This window comes from Psammomys obesus, unplaced genomic scaffold, assembly GCF_907164565.1.
Source record: "Psammomys obesus unplaced genomic scaffold, mPsaObe1.curated_primary_1811, whole genome shotgun sequence".
Lineage (NCBI taxonomy): Eukaryota > Metazoa > Chordata > Mammalia > Rodentia > Muridae > Psammomys > Psammomys obesus.
This window is the reverse complement of record NW_026596415.1, coordinates 3528557-3546610: the sequence shown is the minus strand read 5'-3', so window position 1 is coordinate 3546610 and position 18054 is coordinate 3528557. Positions and strand designations below refer to the sequence as shown.

Genomic DNA, 18054 nt, shown 5'->3' with positions numbered 1-18054 from the left:
CTTTCTCCTCAAGCCACCACCTTCCTTGTCTTAACACCTGAACTTCCACACTGATGTTTCTTTTTAAAGTACGGCCCTAAGCATAATTGGCCAAGTGATATTTGGTGGCTTTCTATTACCTGTAGAATAAATACAGTCATACTCTGACCCATTTGTCTTTCCAGGCTCATAACACCCCTTCAGACCAGACAAGGCCCTCTTATAGTGCTGCACACCTTACTAAGGCCTGGCCAAGGACACTGCTCAGATAAAGGGAGCCCCACTCTCAATGTTAAGTAAACTAGCCTCTGTAATTTTATCACCTGACACCTCCCACAGCCTCGGAAGCTTCTGCTGGAACATCCCTTTTCTTTACAGGTTATGGATCCTCACTGACAGAACAAAGTTTGAGCACATGTAAATACATGGCATTTCAGAGAAATTAACACAATATCCTTTCTTGAAGAGTAACCACTTTACTCTTAAGCTGAAGGTCATTTTCAGCTACTTAGTGATTTCAAAGTCAGCCTGGGCTATATGAGACTGTCTCAAACATATGTGGGTGTATGTTAACCATTTAATGAATGCATTTCCAACGTCTATATAATGAATGTGTAGGTATATGTGAGCCATTTAATGAATGCATTTCCAACTTCTCTATAATGAATATACCTCTAACTCTTTCCTAATTTCTATAACAATATTTATGTAATATTAATTTAAAATGTATTTATAGGCTAGTTCTTAGTATAAAAAGTCACTTTAGATGGTAAACTAGTGTTTTAAATTACCCCTCATCTATACAAACATCATTTTTTGGACAATATTCTTGACAGCATATTGTGTGAACAGGACAAGTCTTGACAACCCACAAAGAGCCCTGATACCTGTTACTCTTCTCGACTAGTTATATTCAGTGATACAATAAGAGATAACTATTACCCCAGGCTCCTACACACTACATAAAACTTGAAGATTCACTGCTGTATTTTACAAAAACTCCACAAATGTGACTATTCATTACAGAAAAAGGACACTATTTCTAGATCATTTTCTTTCCTTGTCTCATTCCTAGTATCTCACACACAGCAGTCATGCGAAGAGCACCTTTAATGAAAGAAGGACTGCACAGCAGGCAGCCATTGTTCTTGAAGGGTGAGGCCCCTTATTTCTCTCCTATGAACTAAGCAGGTTTTCATATTACAAGCCGCTTACAGAACAGACAGTTTTGAAAACAAAATTCATGCTATATCTTATTAGTGTGTTCACTATGTAATATTTAATTAATGTAAACAATTAAGAATTTGGCAAATAACTGTACATGCCTGTCATATCAACACTTCTGTTGCCTTCTGTCAGAGAAATCCATAAATCTGGATATCTCTGTTTACTGGACTCATGCTATGAATGCCCCAAAGATTGCTCAGAGCAGAAATACATCAAAAGGACTCTGAGACTGAGCCAAAAATTTCCTTTGATTAGCATGATGTATAATATATAGCATGATGTCTCAAAAGGGACATTAGGGGCCAGTGTCCCCGGTGCCAAGATTTATGTTTTCTTTGCAGGTGTGGGATGTGTATGTGGGTAAGCACATGTGGAGAGGGCAGCTACCCACTCCTAGGCTTGGTATTGCCACTACCTGGTCACTTCTGGCCTATACAAAACCCACAACTCTCAGAAGCATCCTACTATGCTCTCAAGAGTGTAAGTTCTTTGAATTTTCTGCCCAGACCTAGGCCCACAAAAGCAATGGAAAACAAAGCTGCCCTGAATCCTCTCTTACCAAAGCTCTTCCTCCTAAGCCTCTCCTGCCCTTTTCTGCCAGGCTCTTGCTTTCTGGGATGTCACTTCCCTCTTCTGTTACTTCCTGACCCTGGCCTGCCTAGGTCCCTACTATCCTTTTGCTTCCCAGCTGGACCAGCTTCTGAGATCAGATGCCCACAGTTGCTACATACTTCTTTTCCCACAGGCTCCCAGTACTCAATGAACACTGGCCAGACTGACCTGATACATGGAGGAAAAGTTACTATGAGGGGTCATACCAACCATATGTGGAGGGAGGGTGACAGACACTACTTAACTCAGAGCTCCTGAGGAGCTTTGGGAACGGAGTCACAGATAAAACTGATTTTTTTCCCCCCAGAGCTGAGGACTGAAACCAGGGCAAGCGCTCTACCTCTGAGCTAAATCCCCAACACCTAAAACTGAATTTTAAAAATGCTAGAAAGATAAGTTTTGGGGAGATACTCATCTGAAAACAAAAGGCTGAACACAAGGGCCCCTCTGGTGCCAAATTTAACCTCAGCCCTCTAGAGTGAGGGTCTATATTCCTGCCAACACTGTATGCCATCCCTGCATGCCCAAGTCATGGGGGCGATGTCCTAAAAGTTAAAGTAAAAAGCCACAGCTACAGCTACAGCAAAACTGGAACCTGCAAACACCTTGATGGCTTTTCATCTAGATAGCATAGAAGCCTGGGGACGGAAAAGAGAATCTTGCATCATAAAGCACTCACAAAATGCCCATTTTCTAAAGAAATAAAGCCTTAAGACTTCAGTTCAGTGGAAGGAACAGAACTACTTCCTTTCTTTCTCTTTTCTTCCTTTAAAGCCAGACTCTCGTCAGTTAGAAGGCTCCAGTGGGGATAACAACTTGAACCAAATGCTGGAAAACAGCATAGTGAGTCTGGCTGGTGAGAAGTTCTTCTCCAACCTCCACAGCAGTGCTGAGGAGCCCACAAAAAAACCCTAGTAAACCCAATTTAGCAACCCCAGGCTATCTCTGCTGATTGTTACTGCTCCTTCTAAGTGCTTCCAAATGATCTATATATAAAATAAACTCACGCCCAGAGAGAAGATATCCCAGAAAGCAGCGGAGGGAGGGAAGACTCCTGGCAATACCTGTCTCTGGAAACCTGTCTATCTGTGCAACGTGAAAAGTTCAGAGAAAAAGGCATACAACATCACTGCAGCTGTGCCTGGCCAGGTCCCATGACAGTAGCATTCCCTAGGCCTTATTAGTTTGCATGTGTTCCCAACACCCCCTAAACAGTAAGGTCAATGCAATCATCTGAGGAAGAGGACTGTTTGCTAGGTCTCTGGGGAGACAATTTCATTTCCTTTCCCTCCGATTCACCCCAGACCAGAACAACAAATAAAGATGGGGAATCCCTGTCCCAGGCAAAGACTATTGACCCACAACTACTATTCCTGCCAGCCACTCTGATGATTGATAAGTGTCCTTAAATGTGGAAGGAGAGCTACGACAGGAGCCAGGACTACTAGGACTCCTACCTCATCTAGGAGAGGATTCCTCTTAGCTAAGGGATCAAAAGGTATGAATAAGAAGAGTGCTGGTCCTTTCTTCAGCTCATTGTTTAACAGTAGACTCTTGCCTCCATGGGGCTGTAGCCATCGGAAGAGGGTCTCCTGGTTTTCTGAGGCCCACTTATAAATGTTCTCAGCTGTGAAGTTCATGACTTCCCTAGGGAAGACCTGCCAAAGACAAATGTAAGAGAATAAAACAGAGGTGAGTAAGACAAAGCAGAGCCAAAGTACCAGCACTGTACTCCAGAGGCCAGGTCAGGCTGCACTGTGAGGGAGGAAAAGTACCCAGAAGCCATGACTGCTGCCTGCAAAGCCAACATTTAGCCCATCTTTCCACAAAGTCACATCAAGTGGGGAGAAAGCCACCATGGGAACAGGAGGTGACTTTCACATTACTGGTTTACCTTTTGTCTCCCAAGAGAGACTCACCTATCCAGACACTCTCCCTGCCTTCAGGTGGCTGTAATAGCTTCTAATCACCCAGTTTAAGAAAAGTTACAGAGCACCATAGTATCTATAATAATCTAGGTCTATCATCTACAGTTACAGGATGTTACATCTTTACCTTGGCAGTCAAATACTGCCCCTGAAGCCAGAGTGGAGCTTTCATTAGGCAGAGGCTACAAAGGCTTTGCTCATGTTACCCCAGTAACTGGACAAATTTCTGGCACAGAACAGGGATACGATAGATACTTGAGCAAATCAGTGAGTGACCTAGCTAACACAAGGCCCTAAATTATACTGTGTGTATCAGGAAGGAAAGAAACACCTGGCATTTTTTGCTTTGTTCTTCTGTGTTTTGAAAGCCCAATGACATAAAGCACAAGCTTCAAACAATTTCCAGAGGGGTGTTTTGAAAGGTTTCACAAAATGAAGCATTGTAACACCAGGATAGATCTAAATGACCTTACAACAAACATAACCACTGTTGCTGCTGTTTAAGGCACTACTATTCCACTTGCACTTCATTTGATAAAAGGCATCTGCTGATAAACAACTGAAAGCACCCAACTAAGGCAGCAAGCCCTGACAGTTTCAGAATTACTTCACAGTTCTCCTTTTCTCCATTTATTCTTCAATGCTCTGTGCTATAAATGCATGTAGGCTAAAACAATGGTGTAAGAAAATGAGAGCTAACAAAGCAGATGAAGTGAAATGCTACACAGGCACAGGAGAGTGGGCAGAAAGTGGAGAGGCAGTCAGCAGCAATGCTCAGAACAGGACAGTGGAGGGTTAAAACACATCATAAACATTTCTATTTGGAAAACAAAAATACATTCAATGTAGGAATATATATAGCAAGAAGAAAAATATAACATCCGAGCTGTGAGAGTTAGGCAGATGATAAAATGACAGCAATCAAGGGGCACTCCCTGGTGAGTGCTCAGCAGCATGTGCAAAGACCCATGGCCCTGAGCCAAGGACAGGGATCCTGTCACACAATGAAAGCATCTCAGAGGACCAGTGAGAAGGCTCAGTGGGTAAAGACAATTGCCACCAAGTCTGACGACCTGAGTTCCATTCCTAGGACATATATGGTAAAAGGAGAGAATTAACTTCTACAAATTATCCTTGGGTTAGTGTGTGTGTGTGTGTGTGTGTGTGTGTGTGTGTGTGTGTGTGACAAAAATTAATAAATGTAATTAAAAATACAATACTTAGAAAAATAACCTGTCAGCAATGACTGTGGAAGTAGCAAGGACATAGATGTGAAGCTCAATGGCAGAAGTCCCAACAAAAAAGCAAATGAAATCAGGGAACAAAGGAGGCAATGAGAACCTAGGATTTCTGAGCTGAGAATCTCTAAGGTGACAAGCTGTGTCTTGACAAGAACTTCAACACTCCACTGTGAGTACAGGAGGAAAGACCCTCACATCCTTGCTCCTCATACAAGAGCAAATGAACAACAGTGCCCAGTGGACACTACTCTCAGAGAACATGGGCCTCGAGTGAGAAATCACCAACTGAGTAACCACAGTTTCATTCAACAAGGACAACTAGCAAAGCTGTACCAAAATCTAACACTCTAAGTAAGCAAGTTCTGGACAGTACATTCAAGAGCCCCCTAATGCACAGGTTCTTAACCAGGGCACGGCTCTAGAAAGGGCTTATAGGAAGTCTCAATTTGCACATAAAATCACATGATCTTTCCTAGGGAGAGTTCCATACATTTCATCCAGTTCTCAGTTGAGTCTGTGACCTACATAAAGGTAAGAACCACTGCACTAATACAAATGTGATTTTGAAATACTTACAAGTGATGTGTTGAAATGTCTATGTAAATACACACTTCCAGAGTGTACTAAGGATACCAGTTTCGCAAGATGTTTATTTGTGATAACCCCAAATCGTATTGTTCCTAGGTAATCTGAAACAGAAAATTTTCCTTTATTAAAAGAGAAGGCCTAGGCCTTAAAACAACCACAAACCCACTGATCCAGTCCGAATGCACCTATCCCCCAGAGGAAGGCTGTTGCTAACTTGGCCTGGCCCAGGAAGGAACAGTTGTAGAAGCTGGGCTCTTTACTCCCAGTCATCTGGGCTGAGGAGACTGCCACACCTACCCGCATCAATCTGACCTGTCTGCCTTTCCACCCTGTGCTCCTTATTCAAACAAGACTACCTCTGGGCCAAAGCACAAGCTAGTGTCTGTGGACATAGCTAGCTCCTTCTCATTACTGATCTTTCACCTTCCCCGACTGTCTGCCTAAAAGCAAGTACCTAGAGGAGGAAAGCTTTGGGGAGATATCGGGACTTTATCCTATTTTGATGGCACCTATAAAAGCACCTACATTGCCTTACTCATTTATTTACATTTTCCTTCATCCAACTTCCTTGTAGGAATTTAAGTTCTTATTTTTTTGCTGGTACCCTAGTTAGATGAGGAGGACTCTGAACTTCTAATCCTCCTGCCTCCACCTTCCCAGTACTGGGATTACAGGAATGTGTCACCACAAGCAGTTGACAGGGTGTTAGGAACCAAACCCAGGTTTTTATGCATGTTAGGCAAGCAACTGTACGGCACCATGTGCCACTAAATGTATGTGAAATGAATGAATCTAGCATATACAAAAAAAAAAAAAAAAAAAAAAAAATCACACAAATTGACAATTAAAAAAAATGACTAAAATGGGCACACCACAGAAAGGAAATGAACCTGGCTAATCATACACTGGAAAAATACCCAACCTCACTCTGAGGAAAGCAAAACAATACCACTTTTGACCTTCAAACTGCCTAAAATTTAAGGCTTGGGAAATAGAGTATCAATGGCCAGCAGAGCAATGGGGTTAAAATTTGAGACTTGACAGAAGAGCCAGCGCTGGCAATGTCACATGTACACTAGAAGTCACAGTCAGGGACACTTGCTGGCAGATGCTGTACAGATGGAAGGAATGATGAAGCAGAACATAAAGCACAGAAACAACTCTAAGACAGAACTTGTGTCTAAAGAAACAAAACAAAAAACCTCACACTTGGAAAGCAGCATTCTTTTCTTGTGGGCACAGGGGAGGAGAAATATATGGAGAACCTGAAAGGGGGTGCAGCAGCACACACTTACTAGTCCTTGATACTCTCAAGATGGCCAAGAAGAATGCTTGAGCCAAAGAGGAGCTTAAAGCCAACTTTGGCAAACAAAACAAAAATAATCTGAAAGGAGAGTAAAGCTGGTTTGTTGGAGCACAAAAAGGGTCATATCCTCATATATGATGCTTTTGTCACTAAAATTAAATTAAAAAATCAGATGACTAAATGAATGAATGGATTTTAGTTTGCTGTGTGTCATCTACACAACATAAATGTGGAGGTTAAAGGAACCTCTGGTGCAGGTTCTGGGGACAGAACTCAGGTTATCAGGCTCAGCAGCAGGTGCCCTTATTTTATTTTCCAAGGAACCTGCAGTACTGTAGTATTTAAACAATTATAAAACAAAGTATTCAGTGTTGAAGGGGACGGATAAGACAGTGTAGGGAAGACTTCGTCCTTTCCTGCCCTCCTCCTTCCTTATTACAGATGTTAAATGAGATCAGTTAAATTTCAAATGCTACCAACTTATCAAGCAGCCAAAGAATACAAATATGAAGGAGTTCAACACATAAGGTATCACCTTCAAAGCCTGGCATGGTGGCACACACCTTGAATCCCAGCACTTGGAGGCAGACAGATCTCTGTGAGTATGAGGCCAGCCTGGTCTACAGAATGAATTCCAGGTCAGCGTAAGCTGTTACATAATGAGATCCTGTCTCAAAAACAGTTAACAAAAAATGTTTCTTTGATTCCATGTCACACACTACAGCACTGCCTCAGAGCCATAGTCATGCTTCACATAATCCAAAAACTAAACCAAGGGAAATGGAGGGAACCTACTGTAGAATGCAATCACTAGCAAATAAACCTAACTGCAAATCATTAACAACACAGTGAGGGGTGGAGGAGAAAGAACCAGCCTCAACAACTAAGGGCTATAAAACTAAGGACAAAGAGAACTGGGCTAAGTCCATAAATCTCATTAAAAATGTTTCCCACAAGGCTATAAACTAGCAATCCTGAAACTACTAACATATCTTTTTAAGCAAGCATATTGTAATCATGAGAACCATGATTCTTACTAGTGGGTAAGAAGTTATATTGTAAGAGGGGAAAGCTAAAATGAATCCTGCTGTGTTCTGCTAAAATCAGAGAAAATTGTATAAGCTGGCTTTTAATTTGCACATATGAATGCATTCATGTATGTGGGTATGAACACATGTACTTCCTGGTAATATCTGCTGAGACCACCAAATAGTACACCGAGCTCTCAGACCTTCATCCCCAAGTGTCAGTCTCCACTGAAAGGCACCAGGCTAGCACAGAAGACGCTGATTAGAGGAAAGGTGGAGAGATGTGTGTTACGGCCCTATGGATGGACCCTGGGTCTTTCACATGGAAGCCCTCTATCACTGAGCCATTCCCCAAGTTCCTTAAAATTTTTTAAATGGTACAAACATTAGGTTCAGATGATGAAAATATCAGGGGAAAAAAAGCAGCATCTAAGATAAAGCTAAACTGGCAAAGCCTAAAGACACAGGAAAAGGCTTAATCCTGGTAAATAGCAGCAGAATAAAAAATGACAGCCTGACCCAGAAGCTGAATGGGGCTGTTCAAAAGGCAGTTTAACTGCATCAGTACAAATGAACAGGTTGCCAATACAAAGCAGAGCCTAACAACTTCAACATACTACAATTCTAAAACTTTACTTTTCACACATAAAGAACTTTATAAAAATTAAACTCTTGTGAACATAGTAGAAAATTTCCAGGAAGAATTACCTCAAGTTTGTAATCTCATGGGAATAATTAATACTTGGATCAACAAAGAAAGTTTATGGTCTAAGAAAAATGTGAGTGCACCCTGTTAAAGCAGGCACCAGCATGTTCTATAACAGTCCTCTTTGTCACTTATAAAATTAATTTTGTTCTATAAGTAATGAGGTGTTTGTACAGTCTGATGGGCTTTGAGTGGTCAGCCATCCTGCTCTGACTCCTCAGTCTTCCCTTCTGGCCATTTGTTAGAAGATTGGGGCTCTCTGCCACTAACAGACTACCCCACTCCAATTCCCATTTACCCTAGGGACAGGTTCAGTCACTTTTCCTATTCTTTGCACACATGATTGTCACCACCCACCATGTAGCTCACCAAGGGTACAAGGAGAATGAAGGAGGTGAAATTCCCTGTGGTTTACATTCAGGTCAATCTAGACTCTCACGCTTGGAAAAAGGATTTTGTTAGTGGATTTCCGAATGTTGTCACCTCAGTCTGTTTTGTTTACTACTATTTGCCTTAAATTCTATATTAAATATTAAAACTTCAGTTTATATTAGGAAGAGCACATATCTTCTAAGCCATGAACCACATATCAAGAAGACAATATGTTAACCTTTCAAATGCTGGAGGGAAGAAGAAGAAGAAGAAGAAGAAGAAGAAGAAGAAGAAGAAGAAGAAGAAGAAGAAGAAGAAGAAGAAGAAGAAGAAGAAGAAGAGGAGGAGGAATGGCTACTTTCAAAACAGAATAGAAGAGCAGGTGTGGTGGCAGAGGCAGGTGGATCTCTGTGAGTTTGAGGCCAACCTGTGTACAGAGTAAATTTTAAGACTGCCTTGGCAACATAGAGAAACCTTGTCTTAAAGAATTTCCCCTCCCCACCCAAAAAAAAAAGGCTGCAGGTAACATCCTATCTTTAATTCAACAAGGGCCTTTTACTTAGAGGCACCCTATAGCAGTGCATGTCCAGTGTGGCTTCTGCACACTTCAAACACTACCAATGAGGAATTAAACCTATTTAAGTCTAATGATGCATGCAGCAGCAAATCAGTCTTAACAATGGCAGTTCTCTGTGAGGGACAAATGACAGCACCTTCTAAACTTCCCATCAGAACCCATCCAACATTGGATAATTACCATCAAAGATGTCATTTCCTCCCCACTCCTTCAGAAAGAAATACACACTCTAACTACAAACTAACCTTATACAATCCAATTGTCTCAGACTTACAGCAACTGGTGTTCTGGGAGTACTGTACCCAAGGATCCCCAAAGAACAAACAAGCCAGAGCTGAATAAGGCAGAACTTTTAGACCTCCAGGAGACATCTGTGTGAGCTAATCTCTCATGGATCTGAACAAAGAGGAACACTGGAACAAGAGGAATAGCATACAGACACCTAGCAATAAGTATGTCACAGTATACTTCTTAAGTAAGCATCACCACGTTAAGCTACACGGCATGTAATCAATAGTTAAGACATGATTTACCTCTAGGGAAATTTTTCTTCTGGACAAGTTTTTCTTACTTCTTTACATTAGGAAACAGTAACATTTCAACAGGCAAACCAGTGTGGCCAGGAACAGCCCTTATTTTATTCTTATTCTCTTTTGATTTCTCTGTCTCTGTCTCTCTCTCTAGGGCTTTAGATAAATTGGGAAAAGGAAAATGAGATGATCATGGAAGAAAGGATAACAACCACTGTTCTAGTGTAGCTGGTGACTCCCTCATCAGCACATTTATGATGACAATGTCAGATACCAATGATAAACATTTCTATTAAATGAATAACCTTCAAAAAAATGGACACATTAGCAGGGTATCCCAGCACTCAGGAGTCAGAGGCTGGTGGATAGCTGAGTTCTAGGCCATCCTGGTCTATAGAGTGAGTTCTAGGCCAACCAGGGCTACATTGAGAAACCCTGTCTTGAAAAACCCAAAACCAAAACAACAACAACAAAAGGGATAAGGCAGAAATGTTTATTTCCTATGTATAAACTATTGCCAGTATGTATGTCCCCCTAGAAATGTACCTTTGAGGTTTGTATATTTTCATGATTGTTCACATAGAGCTAAAGCAATTGTGTAGAAAAAAATCTGGCATTTGGGTGCCAGACACATGCCAGTGTTTGCCCAGACACTGCTTAAGTAAACACCGAACATCCTTTCTTGTGAGCTGGGTAAGAGGAAAAGCACAGTGCAGTTCTAGATACATTCTTTTAGAGGAACATGAACTACAGAGCTAAACAGGCATTGTCCCTTAGCGTCACAAAAGGAAAATATACACCCTCACAGCAGCAGTCCTGTTCATTAAATCCCAAAACACAGCGTTAAACACCCAAACATTTCCCTTTAATCTCCTTCCTTTCCACCCTCTGAGAAGGACAGGCTTTCTAGTGTAAACACTGGCTTACAAGTGTTCCTCCCTCTATTTCAGGCTGTACTATGTGCTAATTAAGTCAGTCATGTGAGGTGTTTCTTTCCCTCGAGACAACCCTTTAAAAATGTGAAAACCATCCTTATCTCATAGGTCTATGATTACTGTAGAAGGATCATGACATTTTAAAGCTGAAGTGTCCTTTAAAGGCTACTAAGGCAAAGCTCCTTTAACATGAAAACCAAAACGAAAACCAAAATATATATTCAAACAACTAAGCTTGCTCCTAAATTTTTACTTTTTTCTTTTTAAAGACAAGGTCTCATTCTATAATCTAAGTTGGTCTCAACTCAGGAAACCTCCTGCCTCTGCCTCCCGAGTGATAGGGATTCTAATCATGAACCACCATGGCCAACTATATAATTTTCTTTTTCCTTTGGTTTTTCGAGACAGGGTTTCTCTGTGTAGCCCTGGCTGTCCTGGAACTCACCCTATAGACCAGGCTGGCCTCAAACTCAGAAATCCACCTGCCTCTGCTTCCTGAGTACCTGTTTAAAGGTGTGCGCCACCACCACCACCTAGCCTATTTCTTTAAGGAAAAAAGAAAAAACAAAACAAAACAAAACAAACGAACAAAAAAACCCATAAAGACTGTTGATAATTAATGGCTCTAAGAATAAGTCTCTGCTGTTTTGAAAGAGTAAGGATGAGAGCTGTTTTCCTTTAGGTCCTAGAAGCACACAGGGTGCAGACCCACAGTTAAATATTTAGCACTTGGAAATGACAAGCATTAATGAGAACCCCCTAAGACCAACACTGAAGAATCAAAAGGAAGCTTTAGCTAGATGAATAACGGTGCAATGACCAAGAAAGGGAAAGTAAGTGTTATGATCCTATGAGCTGATTGCAAGCCAATTCCCATATTAATATAATTCCAACCCTAATCTAGCCAAAGGCATAGATATATATAAAATTCCATAAGAACTACAGGAAGTAGAATTTATCTGCACTTTACCAAATAGTAACAGCTTGGCCATATTTATTTACTTCTATAAAAATGGCCACCTTGCAGAGTGTAGGTGGTATGTGTCTGCAATCTGTACTTGGGAGGCAGAGGCAGACAACTGACAACTGGAGGCCAGCGTGGTCTATAAAGGAAGTTCTAGGCCAATAGGAGATGCAATGCATTTTAAAACTACTTAGTGAACCAACCAGTCAAATAGCAGCACAAGGAGAAGTCTACACTAAGAACAAACACCAAAACAGACCCATAAGCAGGACAGACTATAGTCTGTGCTAAAGCAGCCACTGCCATCACAGAAGAGCAGTCATTTATAAACGGCACAACAGATTAGCAACAGAGAAGAGAGATATTAGCTGTACTCCATACTGAAGCCAAAGCAAAGCCTAGTACTGAAAAGTGCTAAATAAATAACTGCTGAATTAAAAAAATAATCATAGGATCTGCAGAAAAAAAAAAAAAATGAAGAAAAAGAACCAGTGGGAGTGTTTGTTTAAGACAATATCTTGCAATGCAGCCTAAGCTAACCTCGAACTTCAGACAGATCTTTCTTTCTGCCTCTGCCTCCCAGTGCTGGTATAGTAGATGTGCAGCACCAAGCCTGGCTTAGAACCTAAGATTTAACTATATGAAAGTTCAAAATTGGTACATAAAAAAATAGTGCTAGTGGGCTAGAGATGCCTCAGCAGTTAAGAGCATGTATTATTTACTCATCCAGAGGATTTACTTTAGGTGCCTCACACCCACCTGTAACTCCAGTTCCATGGGCTCCAACACGCCCTTCTGGCCTCTGTTGGCACATGCACATATGTGGCACAAATATATACATACACGAACATAAATAAAAATATCAAATAAATAACACTAGTGCTAGCCCTATTTCTTAGCAGTAAAGAGGCTGGAAAAATAACAGGCAGAAATACACCAAGGGGCTCTTGCTGGTGTCTGCTAGCAGGCAAGTTACACCAGCCGACACAGTAGCACCAAAGCTGAGTGAGCACAGGAAAATAACACATGCAACCAAGCAAAAGAAAAAAAGTTCAGACAGTAAAGAGGGATAGCAGGCCACATTACAGGGCTAAGACAGTAAACAAATTTCCCCTAATATCCTTTATTCTAATGTGTAAAGACATTCAACAACAGCTGTTTGGCAGTGTAAGGCAGGCCTTGCAGTTCCGTCCTCACACTCCTGCAGGCTACTTGAGCTTAGCAGAGCCCCAGCAACTCAGAACTCAGCATCCTATTTCTAAGGCAATTTTATTTTACTTATTTATTTTGTTTGCACTCTTTTGTTTGCTTTTTAAAACGGGGTCTCTCTGTGTAGCTCTGGCTGTCCTGAAGCTTGATATGTAGTCCATGCTAGCCTCGGATTCAGAGACCCTGATGCCTCTACCTCTAGAGTGCTGTGGTCATAGCTGTATGCCACCATGCCTAACTTCTAAGACAAATTTTTTTAAAAAGTCATTAAGATGGGTTTAGCAAGAGTAAGGCCCTACTTTTCGAGTCCTAGGACCTTCCCTCATTCCCTCCCCAAAAGCCATCAAAGCAGAAGACACATGCATTCAACTGGAGCATTTGCTTCCTACACAATAGTCAGCTCTTCAACTCAGCTCTACATGGGAATGCTGAGTGGGTCAAATATTTCCCAGGCCTCAATTTGTGTGCAGTCTAAAAAGGACAGTGACCTACAATTCACATTTGAAACTATTCCATTAAAAAAGTATACACACGTTTCTCTTATGCACACCTGTTATTAGCAACAAGGAAAATAACTGTCTCTCAGTCAGAGAGAAAAGGGAAAAGAGATTCAGATGTTCAAGGCAAGACTCATCTTAGGAAATCCTTTAGGATATACATATTAAGGAAGCAATTATTCGAAATTAGTGTTTTTCTTAAGAAAATGGTTCAGTATGGTTAAGTGGGAACTTAGTCACAAAAAAGTGGGGTAAACTGGTATGAATTAGCATGAATCTCAGCTCCCACAAACTTGTATTTGCAGCAGGATTTTGAGACCTAGCTAGAACCACAGCAGTGTGGGGGGGGGCAGGGGGATGGGACACAGAAGAGATAATTCAGACCAAAAGTATCACCAAAGAAGTCTTCCTACAATCATCTGTCATCATCCAGCACATTCATGTTGTACTTCTGAGGTGTTGGCTTTTGTGTTGCTTGTTTTTGTATTACTGAGAATAAAACCCAGGGTCTTGTACACAGTAGAGGGGAGGCTCTACCAGCCACATCTCCCTGTTTCTGCTATATCCTTTTTGTGCTGGAGAGTGGGTTTTCTGTTTTCCAGGACTGGCCTGAAATGATCCATCTCCCTCAGCTTTCTGAGCAGCCAGGGCTGTAAGTGCTTGCTACCAGCAAGACTGCCTAGAGTAATTTTTAGCCTTCTATCTCTCTTGAGCACCCCACGTTATTTAACCCTGTTTTGCCCTCGTTTAGCTTAAAGAAAGGAAGAGGAAGGAAGGAATACTGCTGTCTTGTATCAGGAAAGGCTTTTCCATCTGAAAAACTCCAAATGAAAAAGCAGTTTAAGATTAATTTCTCACTAGCGTTGGATAGCAGCATATAATATAAGCAATCAAAAAACAAAACAACCTTTCGTGATCCTGAAATAGACCCTTCAGTTCAAGAATGTAAGTGCTTCCTTCATTTTAGGGATCACTGGGTTCCCTTTCATATATAACTTTATTTATGGTCTTCTACAAAGAGCTTTGAATGTGTGCTTCTTAAACTTATTTAAGTTTATTTTGTTTTTAAAATTCAAACTTGGAGCCAGAACTAGTGGTACAGTCCTGCAATCTCAGCTCCTTAGCAAGCTGAAGTAGGAGAACTGCAAGTTCAAAGCCAGCCTGGACAACTTACTAAGACCTTGCTTGGGGATGCAGCTCAATGAAAGACAGTGTTTAAGACAGTAGGCCCAATTCCTAGTACAGGAAAAAGTGTTAACTTGGACTCACTAAGCCTTAGTGACTTGAAGCTGTGCAGCTCAGTCTTACAAACAAGGCAGACATATTTACATAAGAGTTCACTTTGCTCCCCAGCATCTCCCAGACAAGAAAATGTGAGCAGTCAATTCTCTGAATAAAACCCCAAGACAATATGCACGTTAAAATGGTTAGTGATATAACTGTTTGTGATTATAATTATTAGTGATATTATAATGATATGCTACTACAAGTTTTTAAACCTAAAATAATCTAACATCTAGTTAAAAAAACAAAACAAAACAAAAAAAAAAACAGATGTTTAGTCTACTGGCGTAATATAGTGTAGCCATTAATATGATCACTCAATTGGCAAAACCCTGCTACATGCCAGCCACTGGAGAAAAACAAATGCTCCCTATCTCCAGAAACGTGAGTCTGGGTAAGATGAAAGACATTTAACAAATTATAATTATATTCGTAAATGCACCCCTGCATTGTGTTAAGTACTAGAGGAAAACAAGGAGCTCAATTTAGACTGGGGGAGGGGCTTACTGGTCACTGATTACAAGTGGTATTTGAACTGGACCCTAAAGGATGAATAAGAGTTTGACAGGTGGACGATGCAGGGCACTTCTGCCTTCTCGAGAGGACTACCATTTGCAAAAGTATCATGGGAGGCAGAAGGTAGAAACTAAAAACAGCTAAGTGTCCACTGTCTAGTCCAGGTGTGAGTGAAGCAGCACTGTGGTTACAAAAGAATCAGAGACAAGTGTGTAGATGAAGGTATTCAACAGAACTGACAGAAACACTCAGTCATGACCGTAAGAGAACACAAAACAATATGGGAAGAAGAAGATGATATGGAATTAGTACACACAGTGTGGATCTGCAAAGACTGGAGCTGACAGCAGGCTCATGATGTACTTTGGCATATCTGTGACCTTTTGAAACCACCCTGAAAAGGAAAGGTCCTGCTAAGTTATATGGCATAGCATAGCCAACTAGAAGATTAGGTAAGCACTGAGTCAGACCAAAACCTATCACTTCACACTAGAAGATGACAATACAAATTAAATTTAAAACATAGAACATTTGTCATCAGAGTGGGTCAAACTCCATTTTTATAATAATATACTAGGTATAATAAGGAATACATTTATTTTATTAATTTATTTATTTGTAAGCAGGGTTCCCTATGTACACCAAACTAGCCTAGAACCCACAGAGTTCACCTGCCTCTGCCTCCCAAGTGCTAGGAATAAAAGGATGCACCACCACGTGCAACAAGAGAATATATTTGGAACAGTTTAAAGCTTTGTTAACAGAAATTAAACAAGATATTTATTTAAAACACATTGAGAAAAGAAACCTAGAAAATTAGGAAACATAATCATAAACGTACTATATGCCAAAACATATCAATACATCTCTGCTTACGGTGCTAATGTCTTAATACAAATCAGTTTTACCTTTCTTTAAAGAATGCAGTGCAGAGGTGAAGAAGGTCAAGTAACCAGGAGGCTGGGGTGAGCCACTGAACTCAAAGTAGCCGAGTACTCCAGGCTGCAAGAACAAGAGTACAATTAGGCGACAGGGGCATTGTCAGCTGTGTGATTAACAGCCGCTGTGTTAAGCATATGATGCCAAGCATGGATGGTGAATGTATCACTGCATTTTCTAAACCTTACCACCTGAGGAAGGCTGGGGGCTATGGTGAACTTCCTCTCCATTTAGCCAGCCCCTGGGGTGAGGGAAGGAGTGCAGTAGCCTTCCCACTGTGTTCCTGCCAGGCACTGCAGCTGACACTCCTCTCTCCCTAAGCAGATCTTTCCACTTCTGTTGGTAGCACAGAGTCCTGGCACCAAACTTCACCATGTTCAGATTCTCATTTCTTGTAGTTTAACCATTCTGGGTAAACCATTATCAGTAACACCATTGTACCTTTCTTGGGTTTCTCTTTCAATCACCTCCTCTCCAAATCTACCTTCCCCTTTGGTAAAACCTGGGTTATATCTGACTGTCTTCAACTGGAAGCAGGTCCCTTCTTTTTGTTTACATCCAATACCATCAATGGCAAGACCTCTCTGTGGTCAGGTTAGCTACAGAGACCCAACTCCAGCCCTACTTCTACACCACCTTCAAAAGCTCAATACCATCCGCTTACTCTACTCCTTTAAGCTTAGCACAGAATAGCCTTTCAATATGCCAAACCAATTAGCTGTTTCCCACCATATATCTGCTTTGTTTGCTCTTTTTGAACGTGACATGGCAGCCCTATCTGGTTTGGTTCTGTGGCAATCACAACTGTCTAAAGAGCCTAGCAATTGTGAGATCCTTGAGGAAAGAATGATGGGGCTAGAGTCAGAAGACTTAAGCGTAAGCCTGGGCTCCAGGAACTAAATACATGGTCTTGGTGTGACCTTCATGTATGTGGATGGTTTCCGTTTTATAGCCTTGGCTGTCCTGGACTCGCTTTGTAGACCAGGCTGTCCTTGAACTCACAAAGATCCACCTGCCAGTGCTGGAATCACAGGTGTGTGCCACTGCATCTGGCTAAGCGGATGGTTTTACACTGGCAGCAGGGCCAATTCTTCACATGTTAACAGTAAAGGGAAAGCCTAATGTAATCTGATGTAGACAAGCCCTTTTGAGCCCTAATGCCCTCAGCACCATGCTCTTAGTAGGTAGCTAGAGAGGCAGATCCTTGTAACAAAAGTGGATTCAAATATTTAGGATAGAAATTTCATCCTAAAACAGGAAATCCTGTTTTAGACAACAAAAAGCGAACACACCCAAAATAATTTAGCATACTGCACAAAAGAGGATGCTTCTGATCTATACTGAATTCTTCTTTTCAACTAACTGGTAAATGTTTTAGATTCAATTAACTCAACTAGTCTTCATTCTGAAAAAAGAAAATGTTTAACTCTAACAAAATCTAGCAAACAGTCAATTTCTCAAACTGAAGAAATAAGAAAGGTGTTTTTCATGTCATTTGCAGTACTGGGGATGGAACCCAGAACCTCCTACACAGGTAAGGACACACTCTCCCAGTAAATCCCAGGCCCAGCTCAAAAGCAAACAATGTCCTCCCCTCCTGCAGAACTCCTTAAACA

General features: G+C 41.2%; 1 protein-coding gene across 3 annotated transcripts in view; it reads right to left on the bottom strand.

Annotated features, from left to right (window-relative positions):
• Txndc11 (thioredoxin domain containing 11) overlaps positions 1–18054 on the bottom strand; it is a 62664-nt gene that overhangs the window by 16519 nt on the left and 28091 nt on the right. For 2 of the 3 annotated variants that reach the window (XM_055597790.1, XM_055597791.1), the window contains exons 5-7: positions 16408–16501; positions 5564–5676; positions 3276–3476 (exon numbers count right to left, since the gene is read on the bottom strand). In XM_055597790.1, coding sequence (XP_055453765.1) covers positions 3276–3476; positions 5564–5676; positions 16408–16501 — 408 coding nt within the window. Of the gene's footprint in view, positions 1–3275; positions 3477–5563; positions 5677–16407; positions 16502–18054 lie in introns of those variants that run through there. The other variant, XM_055597792.1, reaches the window with a different exon arrangement.